This window comes from Tursiops truncatus, chromosome 1 (genome assembly GCF_011762595.2).
Source record: "Tursiops truncatus isolate mTurTru1 chromosome 1, mTurTru1.mat.Y, whole genome shotgun sequence".
Classification (NCBI taxonomy): Eukaryota; Metazoa; Chordata; class Mammalia; order Artiodactyla; family Delphinidae; genus Tursiops; species Tursiops truncatus.
In genome coordinates, this window is record NC_047034.1 from 162,324,855 (window position 1) to 162,342,180 (window position 17,326).

General features: G+C 43.5%; 1 protein-coding gene across 2 annotated transcripts in view; it reads right to left on the minus strand.

Moving 5' to 3' along the window:
* The window catches only part of FAM76A (family with sequence similarity 76 member A), a 28,201-nt gene extending 15,372 nt beyond the window's left edge, over positions 1–12,829 (minus strand). The window contains exons 1-5 of one of the 2 annotated variants that reach the window (XM_004323701.4): positions 12,610–12,829; positions 11,252–11,316; positions 8,303–8,357; positions 7,401–7,553; positions 2,442–2,599 (exon numbers count right to left, since the gene is read on the minus strand). In XM_004323701.4, coding sequence (XP_004323749.1) covers positions 2,442–2,599; positions 7,401–7,553; positions 8,303–8,357; positions 11,252–11,316; positions 12,610–12,690 — 512 coding nt within the window. In that variant the 5' untranslated portion in view covers positions 12,691–12,829. The remainder of the gene's footprint in view (positions 1–2,441; positions 2,600–7,400; positions 7,554–8,302; positions 8,358–11,251; positions 11,317–12,609) is intronic. The other variant, XM_004323700.4, reaches the window with a different exon arrangement.
* Between the last annotated feature and the right edge of the window lie 4,497 nt (positions 12,830–17,326).

The following is a 17,326-nucleotide window of genomic DNA, read 5'->3' on the forward strand; positions in this document are numbered from 1 at the left end:
AAGGGCCTTCTCACAACATAATGGTAGACATCATCTTCTTTATTTTTTTTAATTTATTTTTTAATAAATTTATTTATTTTTATTTTGGGCTGCCTTGGGTCTTTGTTGCTGCGCGCGGGCTTTTCTCTAGTTGGGGTGAGCAGGGGCTACCCTTCGTTGCGGTGCTTGGGCTCCTCATTGTGGTGGCTTCTCTTGTTGCAGAGCGCGGGCTCTAGGTGCGCGGGCTTCAGTAGTTGTGGCTCATGGGCTCTGGAGCGCAGGCTCAGTAGTTGTGGCGCACGGGCTTAGTTGCTCCACGGCATGTGGGATCTTCCCGGAGCAGGGCTCGAACCCGTGTCCCCTGCATTAGCAGGCAGATTCTTAACCACTGAGCCACCAGGGAAGCCCCATCATCCTCTTTAGAGAGCTTAAAAAGTTTGCGGATTCTAGCTCTTGGGCCCCAGGCAATGCAGCACAGTTGTATCAGCAAATCTAGAAATATCCTTCTCACCTTTTTTCAAAATGACCAAATTCAGGACACTCAGATTGGCATCCACAATGCAACCCTGTACAGATCTGCACTTTCTTTCTCCAGTCCTCCTTGGCCTGTGACAGGAATGCTGTTTACTCAGTAGCAAGCAGACGCGGCTGTGGGTCGTGCCACCCGGCTTCATGGTCCCTTGTTTGTCACTCTCACCACTGATTTGGACCACATAACCCGTCCATTCTTCACCTGGAGCATCAGCAGCAATTTCCATGGCCATAAACTTCTCACAGATGGTACAAAGTTTGCGTTCATAGTTCACTTCAGTGAGTTTCTGGCAGACAGTGGCTGGGAAAGATGTTCAGCTTCATCCTGAAGCAGCCGTTCACCTCCAAGGTGCTACGGAAAAGAGCTAAATAATTCTTCTTGATGCTTTAAACTCAACTTTCCAAAACTGAACTTCTTTTTCCCCCTTCCTATACTCTCTCTCAGATAAGGATCTACCCATTCACCCAAGCAAGAAATTTGAGAATTGTCCTTTACTCACCCAGCTCCTGCCCATCTATCTGTTCATCACATTATCTAATTTACTCAAAAATCTCCTTCTAAAGTATCTTCCTGAATCTGCCTCTTCAGTGTCACTGCCTCAAGTTGAGGTTCTCTATTAACATCTCTTATCTGGACTCTTACCAAAAAAGCTTCTTAACTAGGCCCCAGCCTCTTTTTCCTCCAATGCATTCTCCCCAGTAGTCTGGGTTAATTTTTTTTTAAATGCAGATTTGGCCCCTCCCCTGCATAGATCCTTTCAGTGGCTTCCCGTTAAGATCACTAAGATCAAGTTCATGCTCCTTACCAGGTCTGCTGGATTCCTTTTCCTCCCATTTTCCAGCTCCCAATCATAAGCTCCAGCAAAATAAAAGGACTTGCTGTTTCCAAGTTCCGTGTGGTCTCATGCCCTCCATGTCTTTGCAAATGCTATTCCCTCAGCCTAGAATGTCTCTGCCCATTCCTTATCTGATGATTCTGACCCATCCTAAGATCTAGCTCCAACACCAGCATTTCTCTGATCTTTCGTTCCCTAACCTCCCGAGGCAGTTAATTACCACTGCCTCTTATGCCTGTATTTTGACATGTTTCCACTGTGATGCCCATCGAATTATCCTGCAATGATTTGATTACAGGTCTGTCTTCCCTACCAGACTGCATACTCTTGGATAGCAGCATGAGTCTTTTACTTATCTCTGCATTCCTTGCAGAGAACCTGGCTCATGAAAGTACTTAACAATGAACAAAGAAAGTCACAATGGTAATAATAACAACGAATAACTAAAATGTATTGAAGCTTCCTATATGCCGGTTATAAAACTAATCACTATGTACATACTATATAATTTATTTCTGCAACAACTCCATGAGGTAATATTATTATTTCCCTCATTTCACAGATGAAAAAACTTGCCCAATATCCCATACAGAAAACTTGGCAGACCCAGGATTCAATCCAAAGCCAGAACTCTTAACAATTCTACAGATACTCTGAAAAGAAGCTTAAGACAATAATGAAAGGACATCATTTTGACTGGATCTCACAAGGACAAACCTAGAATATCTATCAATCTCCTAGCCAATATGCATAAAAAAGCTGCATCCCTCAGACTGTGAAATGTCCAATCTTCTAGGGAGATAACCCACTCTAACGGAGGGGAAAACGTTACATGTTGAAGTGGAGTAAGTTCCACAAACTTTTAAGACACAACAGAAACCAAGTCAGAAAATCCTGATGCCTTATGGAAGTCTCTCTGGCCCTTGGATGATACATGAATTACAAACTACGACAAAGGAGATTCCCTCTATAGACTAATAACTAGAGAGAAAATAGGAAAATTTAGACAAAATGGTATCTTCCACGGCTAATTGTGTGAGTATTACATCTGACCTCCCAGCACCTCTAGTCCTATCTCATGCATCTCGGGGTTACCTGTTATAATGGCTGCCACCACTCAGTCGACTGTACTGCTCCTTCTCCTGGTGGCTGGCACGGGAAGAACTGCTCAGGTGCTTCCTCTGCTCTTTGGTCTTCTGAAGGACCCGTTTGTATGAAAGTGTGCACAGCCAGCATAGCAATTTCCCATCTACCTGGAAGATGAGGAGACAAAGATAAAGAAGGAATGTGCTAGTGCAGTGGCTGAGAACATGGGTATTAGGAGCTAGAACCTCTGGTTAAGTCCAGATCTGCCACTTACAAGCTGTGTGACCTTACGGAAGTCAGCTGGGTACTCATGGGGTCAATTTCTTCATCTATAAAATGAAGGATAATAGAACCTACTTCAGAGGGCTGGTGCAAGGATCTAGTGACATAATGTAGGTAAAGCATGGTGCAAGGTACATAAAAATTGCTCAATAAAATAGGAGCTGGGGATTTCCCTGGCGGTCCAGTGGTTAGGGCTCCACACTTCCACTGCAGGGGGCACATGTTTGATTCCTGGTGGGGAACTAAGATCCCACATGCTGTGTGGTATGGCCAAAAAATTTTTTAAATAAATAAATAAAATAAAAATGAGCTGCTAATTTTATATATTTTTTAATTTTGTTTTTCTTCAACTTAACACAGACCAGAGCAAAGTTCCCATAAGAATTTCAAAAGACACAAATATCTCTATGGTGCTCATCAAGGAAAACACAGCAGGGAAAAGAGAAGACAGAAGATGAAACATAAAATTTCTAATTTAGCTTTTCCTTTTCCTTTTTTTTAAAATTTATTTTATTTATTTATCTTTGGCTGCATTGGGTCTTTGTTGCTGTGCATGGGCTGTCTTTAGTTGTGGTGAGTGAGGGCTACTCTTTGTTGCGGTGCATGGGCTTCTTATTGCGGTGGCTTCTCTTGTTGTGGAGCACGGGCTCTAGGCGCGCAGGCTTCAGTAGTTGTGGCACATGGGCTCAGTAGTTGTGGCTCGCAGACTCTAGAGCGTAGGCTCAGTAGTTGTGGTGCATGGGCTTAGTTGCTCCGCAGCATGTGGGATCTTCCCAGACCAGGGCTCGAACCTGTGTCCCCTGCCTTGGCAGGCGGATTCTTAACCACTGTGCCACCAGGGAAGCCCTATACTTTAGCTTTAATACCTTATAAATGGCTCATAAAATGGTATGCTGGATATCTTTTCTCAGATGGAAATAAATGTCTCCAGAGGGCTTCCCTGGTGGCGCAGTGGTTGAGAATCTGTCTGCTAATGCAGGGGACACGAGTTCAAGCCCTGGTCTGGGAGGATCCCACATGCCGTGGAGCAACTAGGCCCGTGAGCGACAACTACTGAGCCTGCGCGTCTGGAGCCTGTGCTCCGCAACAAGAGGCCGCGATAGTGAGACGCCCGCACACCGCGATGAAGAGTGGCCCCCGCTTGCCACAACTAGAGAAAGCCCTCGCACAGAAACAAAGATGCAACACAGCAAAAATCAATTAATTAATTAATAAACTCCTACCCCCAATATCTTCTGTTAAAAAAAAAAAAAAATGTCTCCAGAAAAAGACTGATGGGCAAGTAGCTTCCAGGGCCCCAATCCCTGGTCGTGGCCTACCATGGCACTTTGTTTGATTTAGAAAAAGTTGATCACTTTGGGCAGAAGCAGCTCTGTACCAGGGTGCAGGGCACAGGGCTAGGAAAGCAGAATGGGGCTTCCACAATCCTCTGAAGCTGGGGTGCCTCTGTACAGCACTCAGATGGCAAAAGTAAGTTTGTGGGGTGGCCTGGTACAAGTGGCAGGGCAGCAGAGCTGGTTGCAGTTACTCAGGTTGAGGAGGGAGTGTGCTGATATTTCATGGAATCTTAGTTTTCATGTCTTGCCTCTAAATTACATCTTCTGCCCCATCTTGAACATGGGTAAGCCAGACCATCATTTACCTAAAGTATTTGTCTTGTTAGCAAAAGCTTCTTTGCACCTTATTCTCCTAACCTATTAGCAAGTCATCCGTCCGAATCTACCCACTTCTTTCCAACTCCACTGCTTCCACCCAAGCAAAGCCATTCTTACTTGTCACAACTGCAAGACCCACCCAAATGATCTATTTTTCTCCAGATCAACCATTTCCACATAGCTGCCAAAGAGGGCTCCTTAAATGTAAATCTGATTATGTCTCTCCTCGCCTTAAAATATAAAATCTAAACTTTTTACCATAGCCTATGTTGACTTAAATGTAGCCTCTGCCTGCCTTTATAATCTCATTCTCTGTTCACTCTGCCTTCTTTCTGTTCTTCCCATCTGCCAAGCTCACTCTTGCCTCTGGGTCTTTTCATAGCTGGTCTCTCTTTCCAGGATCTTTGCCCTCCAGGGCTTCCCATGGCTGCTTCCTTCTCATCTTTCCTGTTTCAGCTCAGATTTTATCTCCATGCAGGTCCTCCTGATTGCCCAATCAAAACTGGCCTCCCCAGTCACTCTCTACCATATACCCTATTTCCTTATAGCACTTACACCTAAAATCTGTGTTCATTTATTTCCTTGTTTGTTCTCATCCATCTCTTACACACATAAATAAAAGCTCTGAGAGAATAAGGTCTCTTCTGCTTAGTTCATCAGTGTATTTCCAACACCCAGAGCAGTGTCTGAGACATGATAAGCATCTAATTATTTGTTAACGAGTGTATAAATGAATTTTGAAACCAAACTTCAATTTGCTGCATTTCATGGTTATGGGATATGGCCTGAAGGTCTGACTTTAGGAGGACTTCCCTGGTGGCGTAATGGTTAAGAATCCACCTGCCAATGCAGGAGACACGGGTTTGATCCCTGGTCCGGGAAGATCCCACATGCTGCAGAGCAACTAAGCCCCGTATGCCACAGCTACTGAGCCTGCGCTCTAGAGCTCGCAAGCCACAACTACTGAGCCCGCATGCCTAGAGCCCATGCTCTGCAATGAGAAGCCACCGCAATGAGAAGCCCACACACTGCAACAAAGAGTAGCCCCCACTCGCCGCAACTAGAGAAAGCCTGCGCCCAGCAACAAAGACCCAATGCAGCCAAAAAAAAAAAAAATAGGAGACCTTCTCCACGAAAGAGCTTTCACTGAAGAAGGGTTTGAAAACAAAGCAACTACACTGAAAGAGAGCCAACATTAAACATGAAAATCACACACTGAACCACAGGACACTTTACTTCAGATCTCTCCTTCACAAACTTTAAAAATATAAAATCACCCTCTCAGAATTAAACTATCATAAAGAAATAATCATAGATAACACTGAGTACTTATCATGTGCCAGATTCCTTCTGAAGGGGTTTACACTTGACCTTCATAACAACGATGAGGTCTGAGCAGCCTCATTTACGGATGAGGAAACTGAGGCACTGATAGATTAACTCACCTGAAGTCACACAACAAATAAGTGACAGACAAAGATTTCAATCCAGGCACTCTGAGTCCAGATCATCCACTCTCAATCCCTAAGCTTGGTCCTCCTAAAGTTTATAAATAGATGATTGAGGATGCCTACAAATACGCAAACTCTTATGATAGGATTGTAACTAGAAAGTAGAAACAATGAATTCTAGTGTAATCCAAATAATAATAATATAGGTACCATTTAATGAAGTATAGTATATGCTAGGCTCAAAATTGTTTTATATACCTATCTCAATTAAATCTCCCTATGCCCTTGTGAAGTAGCTACTGTTATTCCCACAGTAAAGATGACAAAACTGATGCATAACAGGAGTAAATAATTTGCCCAGGATCATTCAGCTAAGCCAGAAGTGGGCTGGAACCCAGATCTATGGGACTAAAAAGCTTGTGCTCCAACTATTATTATATGTTACCTTCTGATTACTAATTCAGCTTCTCTAGTATCTTGATTCAGGGAAGAGGTGCCCTGGTTGGCAGGCAGGAATATTCTGGTCACTGGAAAGTTACTTCCTCCCATTGTAAATTAATGAATTTGGTTACCACGAATCAGCTTTTGAGAGCCTAAGCATCTCTGAAAAGCATCTCTGGAAACTGAGAGTTTCTGTACTACATTCTTTCATTCAAAAAAAATTTATCAAGTACCTACTATGTGCCAGGCTGCTGGTAATACAGCATGAAAACAGATGGACAAAGAACTCATACTTTAGTGGGGGTGGACAAACATGTAAACAAACAAGATAATTTCTCATAACATTACATGCTATGAAGACAATAAACAGGGTACTATGATAGAGTGATCGGGGGAGTTAGTAAAGAAGGTCTCTGTGAGAAGCTGGCAATTGAGCTGAGACTTGACGCAAGGAACAAGTTATGACACTCTGGAGAAGGCTGTGTATCAGGCAAATCCAGCCGGCACAAAGGTGGAAATGAGACTGGTATATCTGAAGGACTGAAAGGTGGCCAGTGTGGCTGGACCAAGGGAGGAGGAGGGGAGTGTGATGGAAGATGAGACTGAGAGTCAGGTATGGGCCTTGCAGGCTATGGAAGGAGTTTGGGTTTCATTCTAAGTGCAACTGGAAGCCAGTTGAGGGTTTTAAACAGACCAAATCTAAATCATTTTAATTCCACCAAGGTACCATCATTCCACATAGAGGTTTATCTATATCATCTTCTTGTGGTCTTTAACTTCAACAGATAGAAACATTTAAAGAGCCAGATAGTAAAACTGGTAACAGACTATATCCTGCTTAAGTCACAATCTCTCCTTTAAAGAGTTTTGTAGAATTTTGCCAATCACCACTTCACTTATAAGGGATGTTGAACACTGTAATTCAAATTCTCATGAAATACTAACCTATGAAATGTTATAATATAATGGTCCACATTTGATAAATGAAGAAAACAAAGGCTGAATATCTTCTTCAAAGTCAATAACAGAATTTGGAGAGGAACTGAGAAATCAATCTTGGTTATATGTCTTTTTAACACAATTGGCCCACCTGAATTTCTCTGAAAGAAAAAAATATCCAGAAAAACACAGAGATTTACCTTCTTTCTATCATCTTTCCTGTCAAATGCACACTGCTGCTTGCACTGTTCACAAGAATATGGTGGTCCATACTTCTTCTCTGAATTTGTGCAGCGTTGGCATTTGTTGCCAATAAATGCTGCAATTATGTTGCAATACTGACAAGGTTTGGGCTTAAAGAGAAAAAAAAAAGTGTCAAGTAAGTATGTTGTAAAATACCAGTGCATTTTTTTTTCCAGTGCATTTTTTAAAGCAATGATTTCTATTATACACAGTTCATTAGTCATGGTAAAAATGCATTCCCAACTTCATAAATTTCCTTTTACACTGATCCAATAAAGCCCAATTCCTAACACCATGTAAAGTGTTTTTCTGCACAGGACTATTGATTTTTAAATAAATAAACAAATAACAAAAACCCATTAGCATATATGCTGGGACTTCTCTAACCAATTCAACAGAACCAGCTCTTGGAGAAATGAGCAAGTGTGTCCAAATTTCTGAAAAGGCCTCTTTGACATTATCAGTGTATAAACATGTGGGGAGAATGCCTGCAAGGACACAGTATGCTGAACCCTAACACTGAAAGAAAAAAAATCATTCATCAAAATGAATAGTCAACTGTTACCAAACAAAGAGGTCACGTCATAGGATTCATCATTCCCCTTCTCTTTACATACTGGTTACTGAAGCTTCTCAAGGAAAATTATAATCACAATCCTGCCACAGTGACTATAAACACAGAACTCCTTAATACTAAGTATTAGCTAAGTTTGAAAGCTAAAACACTACATAAATTTTTCTGAGAACATTTTTACGCATAACTAGGTCTTCTAATAAAAATATTGTAATTATATTAATAGTCCACAGAATGTACGGTCCCAAGAGACCTGACTGTTAGGTACAGAGAAACCCTACTTACCGTTCCATACAACTGCACATTCTGAGCACATTTCTTGCATATTGTATTGGTTTTACTGTTAAGGAAGAAAGAGACACAAGGCTTTATAAGAAAAAAATCGTTTTACTTACAACATTTGAAAACTGATTCTTCCTTAAGTCCAAGGAATTTGTTCCTTACTAAGTGCCAAGGTGGAATATGGTTTGGACATTTGATTAACTGAAGGGTGAGTATCTGGCCAGTAACTCTTTTAATTATTCTGTAGTTATAAATTTTATTAGCTCAAATACAAGGAGGCTTTGGTTAAAATGAAGAGTGAGTTATTTATGATTATGACATCTCCAAGTACCACTAAGTAAAATTATCAGATATGCAAAGGACCCTGAAAAGAATATTATGTTAGACCAAAATGGACTAGCAAAAAAGAAATTAATTCTCCTCAATTCAGATGAGCAGCTGAGAAATTCGAGATGAGGAGTAAAGTATTTGTGTTTGGGATATAAGCTCAGAGACTCTATCCATGTTGACCTTACTCTATGTTCTCCTCTATAAGTAAAAGTATGTGAAAATCCCTGATGTGGGGAAATAGATGCTAACACCAAATATTTTTTCAATATTTCCAATTTCTCTAAGAGCTAAGCACTGACAAAAATAAACACGCCCTTTCCCTTGTGAAGATCCAAGTCATAATATTACCTACATGCCTAAACTGATAAACTGCCTTGGGGAAAAAATATTATCTTCAAATAAAGTCTAACCCTTCACAAAGGGAGGTACAAACGAATGCTTCATGTTTAACAACAGTTTAAACAATATTTGGGGGCTAAAAACAAAATCACATAAAAATCCAGTATATTGTTACTTTGTGATTTTTTTCCCATACAGTTCCTATCAAAGTGACTACAAACTTAAAAGACAAAAGAAAAACCTCAAAGTAAAAATCATTAAATTAAAATGAGATATTCAAACAAAATATTTCCCAGGGCAATTTTCTGCCATTTTAAAAAGGCAGTTCAGGGACTTCCCTGGTGGTCCAGTGGGGTCTAGTGGTTAGGTCTCAGCACTTCCACTGCCGTGGCCCGGGTTCAATCCCTAGTGGGGAACTAAGATCCAACAAGCCACAGGGTGGCCAAAAAGAAAAAAAAAAGGCAGTTCAGGAAGTGAAGTACATTGAAAGAGACCTCTAGAAAGAGGATTAGCATCAGTGATTCTGTGATGTTGAACATTTGAGTTTATTTTAGATTTATTACTCAAGGAGTGGGACATATATATCAATATATACAAATGCTCTTGACATTTTAGAAAAAAATGCAAAAAAACCTATTTCTATAATCCATCTTGAATTAATTTTTATGTATGGTGTGAATTAAGGGTTATACTTCAAAGCTCACCCTACACACAGAAATAAATTTGAAAGGGATCATAGGCCTAAATGTAAAAGCTAAAATATAAACCTTCCAGAGTATATTCTGTGTGTCTTCATTTACATGAAGTTCTAGAACAGGTAAAACTAATCTATGGTGCAAAGGAAAATCAGAACAGTAGTTGCTTGGAAAAAGCAAGGAGGGTGGGGACTGACTGGGTTGGGGTTAGAATCTCTGGGGTGATAGAAATGTTTTGTATTTTGATGGGGTTTAGGGTTACACAGATATATACTGTTTGTAAAACTCATTGAATGATGCACTTAAGATTTGAGCATTTCAATGTGTGCAAATTTTACCTCTAAAAAAATTTAAAAACCATAAACAAATATTGAACTCTAAGTTAATGATATGCATGCTGAAGTGTTTAGGGTCAAGTACACTGATGTCCCCAAATTTAAACTGCATCACAAATAAGATGGATTAATACACTGATGGATAGAGAGATGGATAGATGCAAAAGTAGTAAGTGTAAATTGTAGAATCTAAGTAGTGGGTAGATGAGTGTTTACTATCTAGTTTTTTTAGCTTTTTTTTCTTTGAAAATATACATAACGAAATATCAGGGAAAATATTCCTAGAATTGAAATGAAGCTGACCAAAATTAGGCTTCTGGGTCCATGTGTGAGCTGGCAAACAGACCCCATCCTGCTTAAGGCAATATTACCTACAGCCACGGTTCCCCAAAAGTTTAACTTACTATACCAATAAACCACTTTGCTGCTATTAAAAAGTCCCCCAAAGATGTGTGTTCATTCACACCTAAATATTTTTCACACTTTTCAAAATGAGATTCACACAAGGCAAGTGTAAAGGCAAGTGAGTTTTTTCAAATGTGACTAGGGCTAACAAACTCTTTATCAGATTGTCACATTTTCAAAAGTATCTTCTTTCGGCTTATAAGTTCTCCAAACTCTGCATATAAATATACTAGAGCACAAGGCTCATGTTTTACTGTTGTGGGATTGGTTTCTTAGTGTCAAAAATGTCAAAACCATAATACAGGGCTTCCCTGGGACACGGGTTTGATCCCTGGTCCAGGAAGATGCCACATGCCGCGGAGCAACTAAGCCCATGGGCCACAACTACTGAGCCTGCGCTCTAGAGCCCGCGAGCCCCAACTACTGAAGCCAGTGAGCCCCAACTACTGAAGCCAGCGAGCCCCAACTACTGAAGCCCGCGTGCCCAGAGACCGTGCTCCACAACAAGAGAAGCCACCACAATGAGAAGCCCGCACACAGCAACGAAGACCCGATGCAGCCAAAAATAAATAAATAAATAAATTTATTTATTTTAAAAACCCCACAATATAAAATTATCAAGGATGTGAAAAATAAGTAACTAATAATTTAAGCAATTAATGAATAACTAGGGAAAAATATGTGTATTTTACTTCCATTGTGTTATAACAGGAAATGGCAGAATCTGTGTATAATGCAATTGATTACAAATCTATATATTACAATGCAACTGATTACAAATCTGTATATTGAAATGCAATCGATTACAGATTTTCAAAGGAAAAGCTCATGGTCAACGAAAACTGTACCTCTCCTGCTGGTACTCAGTCCTACAGTAGGTACACTTCACAACAGGGTGTGCAATCCGACATTCCTGAAATGAAATGAGGATATAATTTTAAAAGGCAGTCAGAAATGGAAAGTCTTCAGTAGGAGGCAGAAGACCTGGGTACTATTCCAAGCATAGCCACTGTGCTTGAGTGAGTCACTTAAACTTTCTGGGACTAATTTTTTTTGTCTGTAAAACTGGCACCACCACCCTGCATTGATGTGGGAGTTAAGTAAGAATTTATATGGAACTAGTCATAAATTGTAAAACAAAGGTATGAATAAGCCTCAGACCTAAGGGAATGAGAAGCCCTGGATTCTAGTCCAGTTCTGCCTCCGCCACTGTGTGATTTTTGAGCAGGTTCACTTGTGAAATCAAAGTACTGAATTAAAATCATTATTGCTTACATATATAAAACTCCCTTAAAATCAATAAATATATACATATACAAACATATAATCAAATATGTATTTTTTAAGGCCAAAAAGGCATTCAGACATTTGACTTTTTGAGTTCTCTCATACCTAGTAAACAAAAGAGACAAAGTCATGGCCACTGAAAGCATTGATGACACACAATTATGAGTTAGCCATACCAGAGACACAAACTCTGGATTATCTGGAGATATCTCAACATCACTCTCCAGCCGGCTTGGTGACTTTTAACTGTCGCTTCACAGCCCCTCTATTCATTTATATAGGCAAAGCAAGATGAAACAACTTAAAAGAAAAAAAGAGAACTTGGACCTTCAGGGGTAAAAACTGATCAGCAGCTGGTTACTGCGACGACAGAAGGTCACTAACTAGAAGCTGAAATATCATCCTTTTGCTTCGTGCGTTTGACTGTGGGGCTTTATTATAAAGCCTGGCTACCTCCGACTCTGGAACTGGCTGAAAAGTGCCCGTGAAGCGCCCAGTTCGACACGATCATCCCAGACAGCACCCAACTCTGGAGTTCTGTCCCAGGCGGGGCAGGAGGTTCCTAAGCTTGAAACCCGGCAGACCCCGACGCGGGAGGAAGCCAGCCCAAAAGGGATCTCCGCCGCGGCTGGTCGAGGGCGAGCGGGGGACCAGCTGTCCCCTCCCCCGACCTCACGGGGTCCGAGAACAATCCCTCGCTGTTGCTAAGCACCCGGACACGCCGGCCGCTGGGGCCTGGACACGGCCCGGGTCTCCCCCACGTGCCCCGCCAGCCCCCGGCGGAGCGGGTGCGGTTCCGCAGCTAGGCGGGCCTGCCACGCCCTGCCCGGGGGACCCCGCCGGGCGTTCCCACAGAACCGGGAGCTCTGGGCCGCGCCTCCAGCGTCCCAGTTCCCGGCTGCCGCCCCAGCCCGCGCACCTTGCACAGCTGCTGCCCCTGAGACAGCGCCTCGAAGGGGAAGCGCTGGTGGCACTTGGTGCAGGCGTAGAGCGCCGCCATGTCCGGCCCGGGCCGTGCTCACAACCCTACCGGCCCGGCCCGCCGCTTTATCTGACAGTCTGAAGCACAACCTGGCGGCGGCAGGCTGCGGGCTGCGGCAGGCGGGCGGGTTCTCGTGTGCGAGCGGACCAGGGCTGGCGCGGCGGCGCTGGACGCCCGTTCACTGGTTCATTTTGACGTCTATCAAGGAGGAAGGGGCGGAACACGGAGCTTCTTACGACTCTGATTCGGTCTGGACTGGAGTACGCCACTTATGACGCGCGCGGCCTCGATTATGTAAAGCGCAGTCACGAGGGGGCGCCGCTGGAAGGGAAGGTCTCCCGCGGGGGACTCTGAAGTGCCTAGGCTCCTCCCACTTCGCTCTCTGTTCCCGCCCTCGCTCCTCCTCTCTCAGCAGCTGGAGCCACCGTGCTTCTCGCGATATCTCCACGGAGTTGTGATGTTTTGGTTTCCATGGAGTTGCCCTCTCGCAGCTGGTTGAGCCGAGCGCGGTGCATTGTTGAACTAGAACTCGGCCGCCACCCCGAGCCTGAAGGAGATGGGGGCTTCTGAGAAAACGCCTCCAACGTCGGAGTAGGAGGGGCCCGCACAGCCCTCTCACTCGAGGGAGGAGAGGAAACGTGAGAGGCAACTTAGAGGGAAGCCCTCTGTCTGAGATCCCTAAAAAAGAGGGACCTCCAGGGTCCCTGACTTCCCGAGAGGAAGAAAGAAGCCCCAGAGAGAGCACCCCTATTTTGTGGAAGAGGGGTGCTAGAGTGATGACAGCTCCTCCCGGAAGGAGAAGACGGGTACTAAGGCGAGGCCCTCCACCCCTGAGAGTACTCGTGCCCAGGAGGCCCACTCTGAGTCGGATGCAATTGGCCTGAGGACTGCTTCCTACTGTGCCTAATCCAATTGCACCCTCAGCTTCTCTGTCGAACAACTCCCTGGCATTTCCTGGTTAGGTCCGGCCACAGGAAGGCAAGCCACACCCTCCCAGCTACTCTGCCTCTTTTCAGGTCCCAGCGTGGTGCATCTAGGGGCTGCCCAAGGAATTACAAACTTGTTGTTGAGGCTTTGGCAAAGCTTCCGGCAGTGCTGACCTTTCCAGGTCTCTGCCCTATAGCCGCTCTTACTTTTTTTTTTTTTTTTTGCGGTACGCGGACCTCTCACTGTTGTGACCTCTCCCGTTGCGGAGCACAGGCTCTGGACGCGCAGGCTCAGCGGCCCGCGCGGCTCGCGGGCCCAGCAGCTCCGCGGCATGTGGGATCCTCCTAGACCGGGGCACGAACCCGTGTCCCCTGCATCAGCAGGCGGACTCTCAACCACTGCGCCACCAGGGAAGACCCTGCTCTTACTTTTGACTGTGCTCGCCTGAGCGATGCTAATTGCAGTTTTACCTAAACGTGCGTTTTTTAACAACCGAGGGCGCATTTATGGCTTATAAATCCGTGCCCCCCCCCCCCCCAGTTTACTCTCTTTGATACCCAAATCCAGCCCGCTACTTGTGACTTTGCCCAAAGACCCGTATTAATCAAAGATTTAGACTCTGGGGTCAGAAAACAAAGGTTCAAAAATCACTTCTCCATTTCTACTAGCTAGGTAACCTTGAACTTCTGAACTTCTCACTATAGCTGAATTTCTCAGAGCCTCTTTCCTCAATTGTACAATTGGGTCATTGCGGGGATCAGAAACAGTACATGGAGGGTAATGGGAAACTGCTTCCTGGATAAGGGGTTTTACTTTGGAATGATGGAAATGTTTTGGAACTAGATAGATGGTTGCACAACATTGTGAATGTACTAACTGCCACTGAATTGTTCACTTTAAAATGATGAATTTTATATTATGTGAATTTCACCTCAAATTATTTTTTTTAAAAAAAGGATGCAGGGAATTCCCTGGCAGTCCAGTGGTTTGAATTCTGCGCTTCCACTGCAGGGGGGTCTGGGTTCGATCCCTGGTTGGGGAGCTAAGATCCCGCAAGCCGCCACGTGGCTCAGCCAAAATAAATAAATAAACAATTTAATTTAAAAAAATTTTTAAAAGATGCAGGTTTGGGAACCAGACTGCCTGGCTTTGAATCCCAATTCTATCACTTAGAAGTTGTATGACTTTGGGCCTATTAAAAACAAACAAACAAGAAACAGTACATGGAACTTGGTACACTAAATAAATGCTATTAGGAGAAACTGAATTTCTTCTAGGGAGATGCTGGTGCCATCGATCGTGGAAACACAGCCTCCTCTCTGCTCACATGCATACTCCACACTGGGGTATGGGCCCCTCTATGTTTCTACTGCCTCCAGTTCTGGTCTCTATTATTTACCAGTTTTGCAATTACCTATCTACTTCTTTTTCATGCATCAGATTATGGCATTATGGAACAGAAAGACCATATCTGGGTCCTCTGTATCCTATTCATCCAGTGCAGGGCTAATTAACCCATTCATTCAACAAATATTTACATATTTACTATGTGCCAGGCTCTGGCTTAGGCGCTGGGCATACGCTGGTGTGTAAAACAGATGTGATCCCTGCCCTTGTGAAGCCAACAGTCTAGTGGCAAAGACAGTTAAATAGCAAAGACTATGAACGAATAAACATGCTGCAGGGATAAACAACAAAGTTGGGATAGGGAGAAGGTAGGGGGAGTCACTTGGGTAGAGAGAAGGCCAGGGGATGCCAAGGCCTGAAGGTTGAGAAGGACTTAGACATATGACTTAGCCAAGAATGTTCTGGGCAGAGGGAAAGGTGATGACCTTGGGGTGGAATATTTCTTGGCATCTTCAAGAAATGGAGGAGAGGCCAGTATAGCTGGGGCTTAGTTGGACAGAGGGCAAGTGGAGAGGTTGGCAGGAGTCAGCAGGGGCCAGATGTGCAAAGCCTGTAGACCCTGATGCGCATATGATTTTTTTTTCAAAGTACAGCGTATGAAGTATAATGGGAAAGAAGCCATAGGCAGTTTTTAAGCAGTCAAGTGACAGATATAAATTTTTTTAACAATTTACTTGGCTGCTACGAGGAGAATAGACTGTAGGGGGCCAGCATAAATGCACAGAGATCAGTGAGGAGGCTATTGCAGTCATCCAGGTGAGAGGTGATGATGACAAGTTTGCAGTGGAGAGAAGTGGAAAGAGTCAGGATATATTTTGAAGATAGAGTCAACAGGACTTAGGGGTGGAGTGGATTTAGGGGGTGGTGAGGGAAAGAAAGAAATTATGGTCTATGTGCCCAGCTCTGTGCAGATGATGGTATCATTTCCAGCAAAAGTGAAGACTAGAAGGACGGGTTTCAGAGACAAAACCAAGAGTTTTATTTCTTTGCTTTTTTTTTGGCCACGCCACATGGCTTGTGGGATCTTAGTTCTCCGATCAGGGATCAAACCTGGGCCCTTGGCAGTAGAAGCATGAAGTCCTAACCACTGGACAACCAGGGAATCCCCAAGAGTTTTATTTTTGACATAGTAAGTTCTAAATGCCTATGGGACCTCCAGAGGGAGACATTATGTAGGTGGCGGCTCTAGTCTGTATATCTCTTAGAGGAGAGGTCTGGGATGAAGAGAGTTTCTGGGGAAATGATCAGCATATATGCCCTGAGACTGGACGATATTACCTTGGAAGCCTAGAGAGAGAAGATAGCAGTGCCCCTTCCTGAGTCAAGAGAAAGTCCATCCAACAGAGATCTTGTCATGAGGAGATGCCTGCAAAGGAGCCATGAGCAAGAGAGTTCAGAGAGGAGAGTAGTTTCACAGAAGCCAAGAGAAGAGCAGGAGACATCAGTCAACAGTGGCATCAGCTACTGGGAGACTAAAGTGATGACAGTGACTGATGTTTCCTGAACTGATCTGAACACACACCTGTTTGCTGAATGTCTAGCCTGTCAAACCTTATCCCTCCTTCCCTTTATCAAGTTTCCTTCCATGTGTCTTCGGCAACAGCAGTTGGGTGTGTCCCTGTGGGAACAGTAGGAAAAAAGGGTATTTCTAGCAGGATTGTTCATGGTAGCAAAAGAAAAGGGGGACAAAAAGGGAATAACCATGGACAGAATAATGGATGACTGAATTGTGCTGTGCTTAGAGTATCGTGGAAGTACACGGAGGGGACACTTAGCTTCAACGGGGTCAGCTCTCCCAGAGTGTCACTGCTTGCCTCCTGTTCACAATCTCCAGAAAAATCTTCATGCTAAGGAGGATGGTATAGGTCCAGGGTGGAAGGGGGGAGTTGATAAAAATCGAAACTGCCTTCTATTGGCAGGTGTAAATTCTTGATCTGCAAACTCAGAAATAAAACTTTAAAAAACTGAATTCAGACAGTCCTGCAGCCTGTGGAACAAAAACCACAGTCACAGAAAGATAGACAAGATGAAAAGGCAGAGGGCTATGTACCAGATGAAGGAACAAGATAAAAACCCCAGAAAAACAACTAAATGAAGTGGAGATAGGCAACCTTACAGAAAAATAATTCAGAATAATGATAGTGAAGATGATCCAGGACCTTGGAAAAAGAATTGGGGCAAAGATCGAGAAAATGCCAGAAATGTTTAACAAAGACCTAGTAGGATTAAAGAACAAACAAACAGAGATGAACAATACAATAATTGAAATGAAAACTACACTAGAAGGAATCAATAGCAGAATAACTGAGGAGGAGAACGG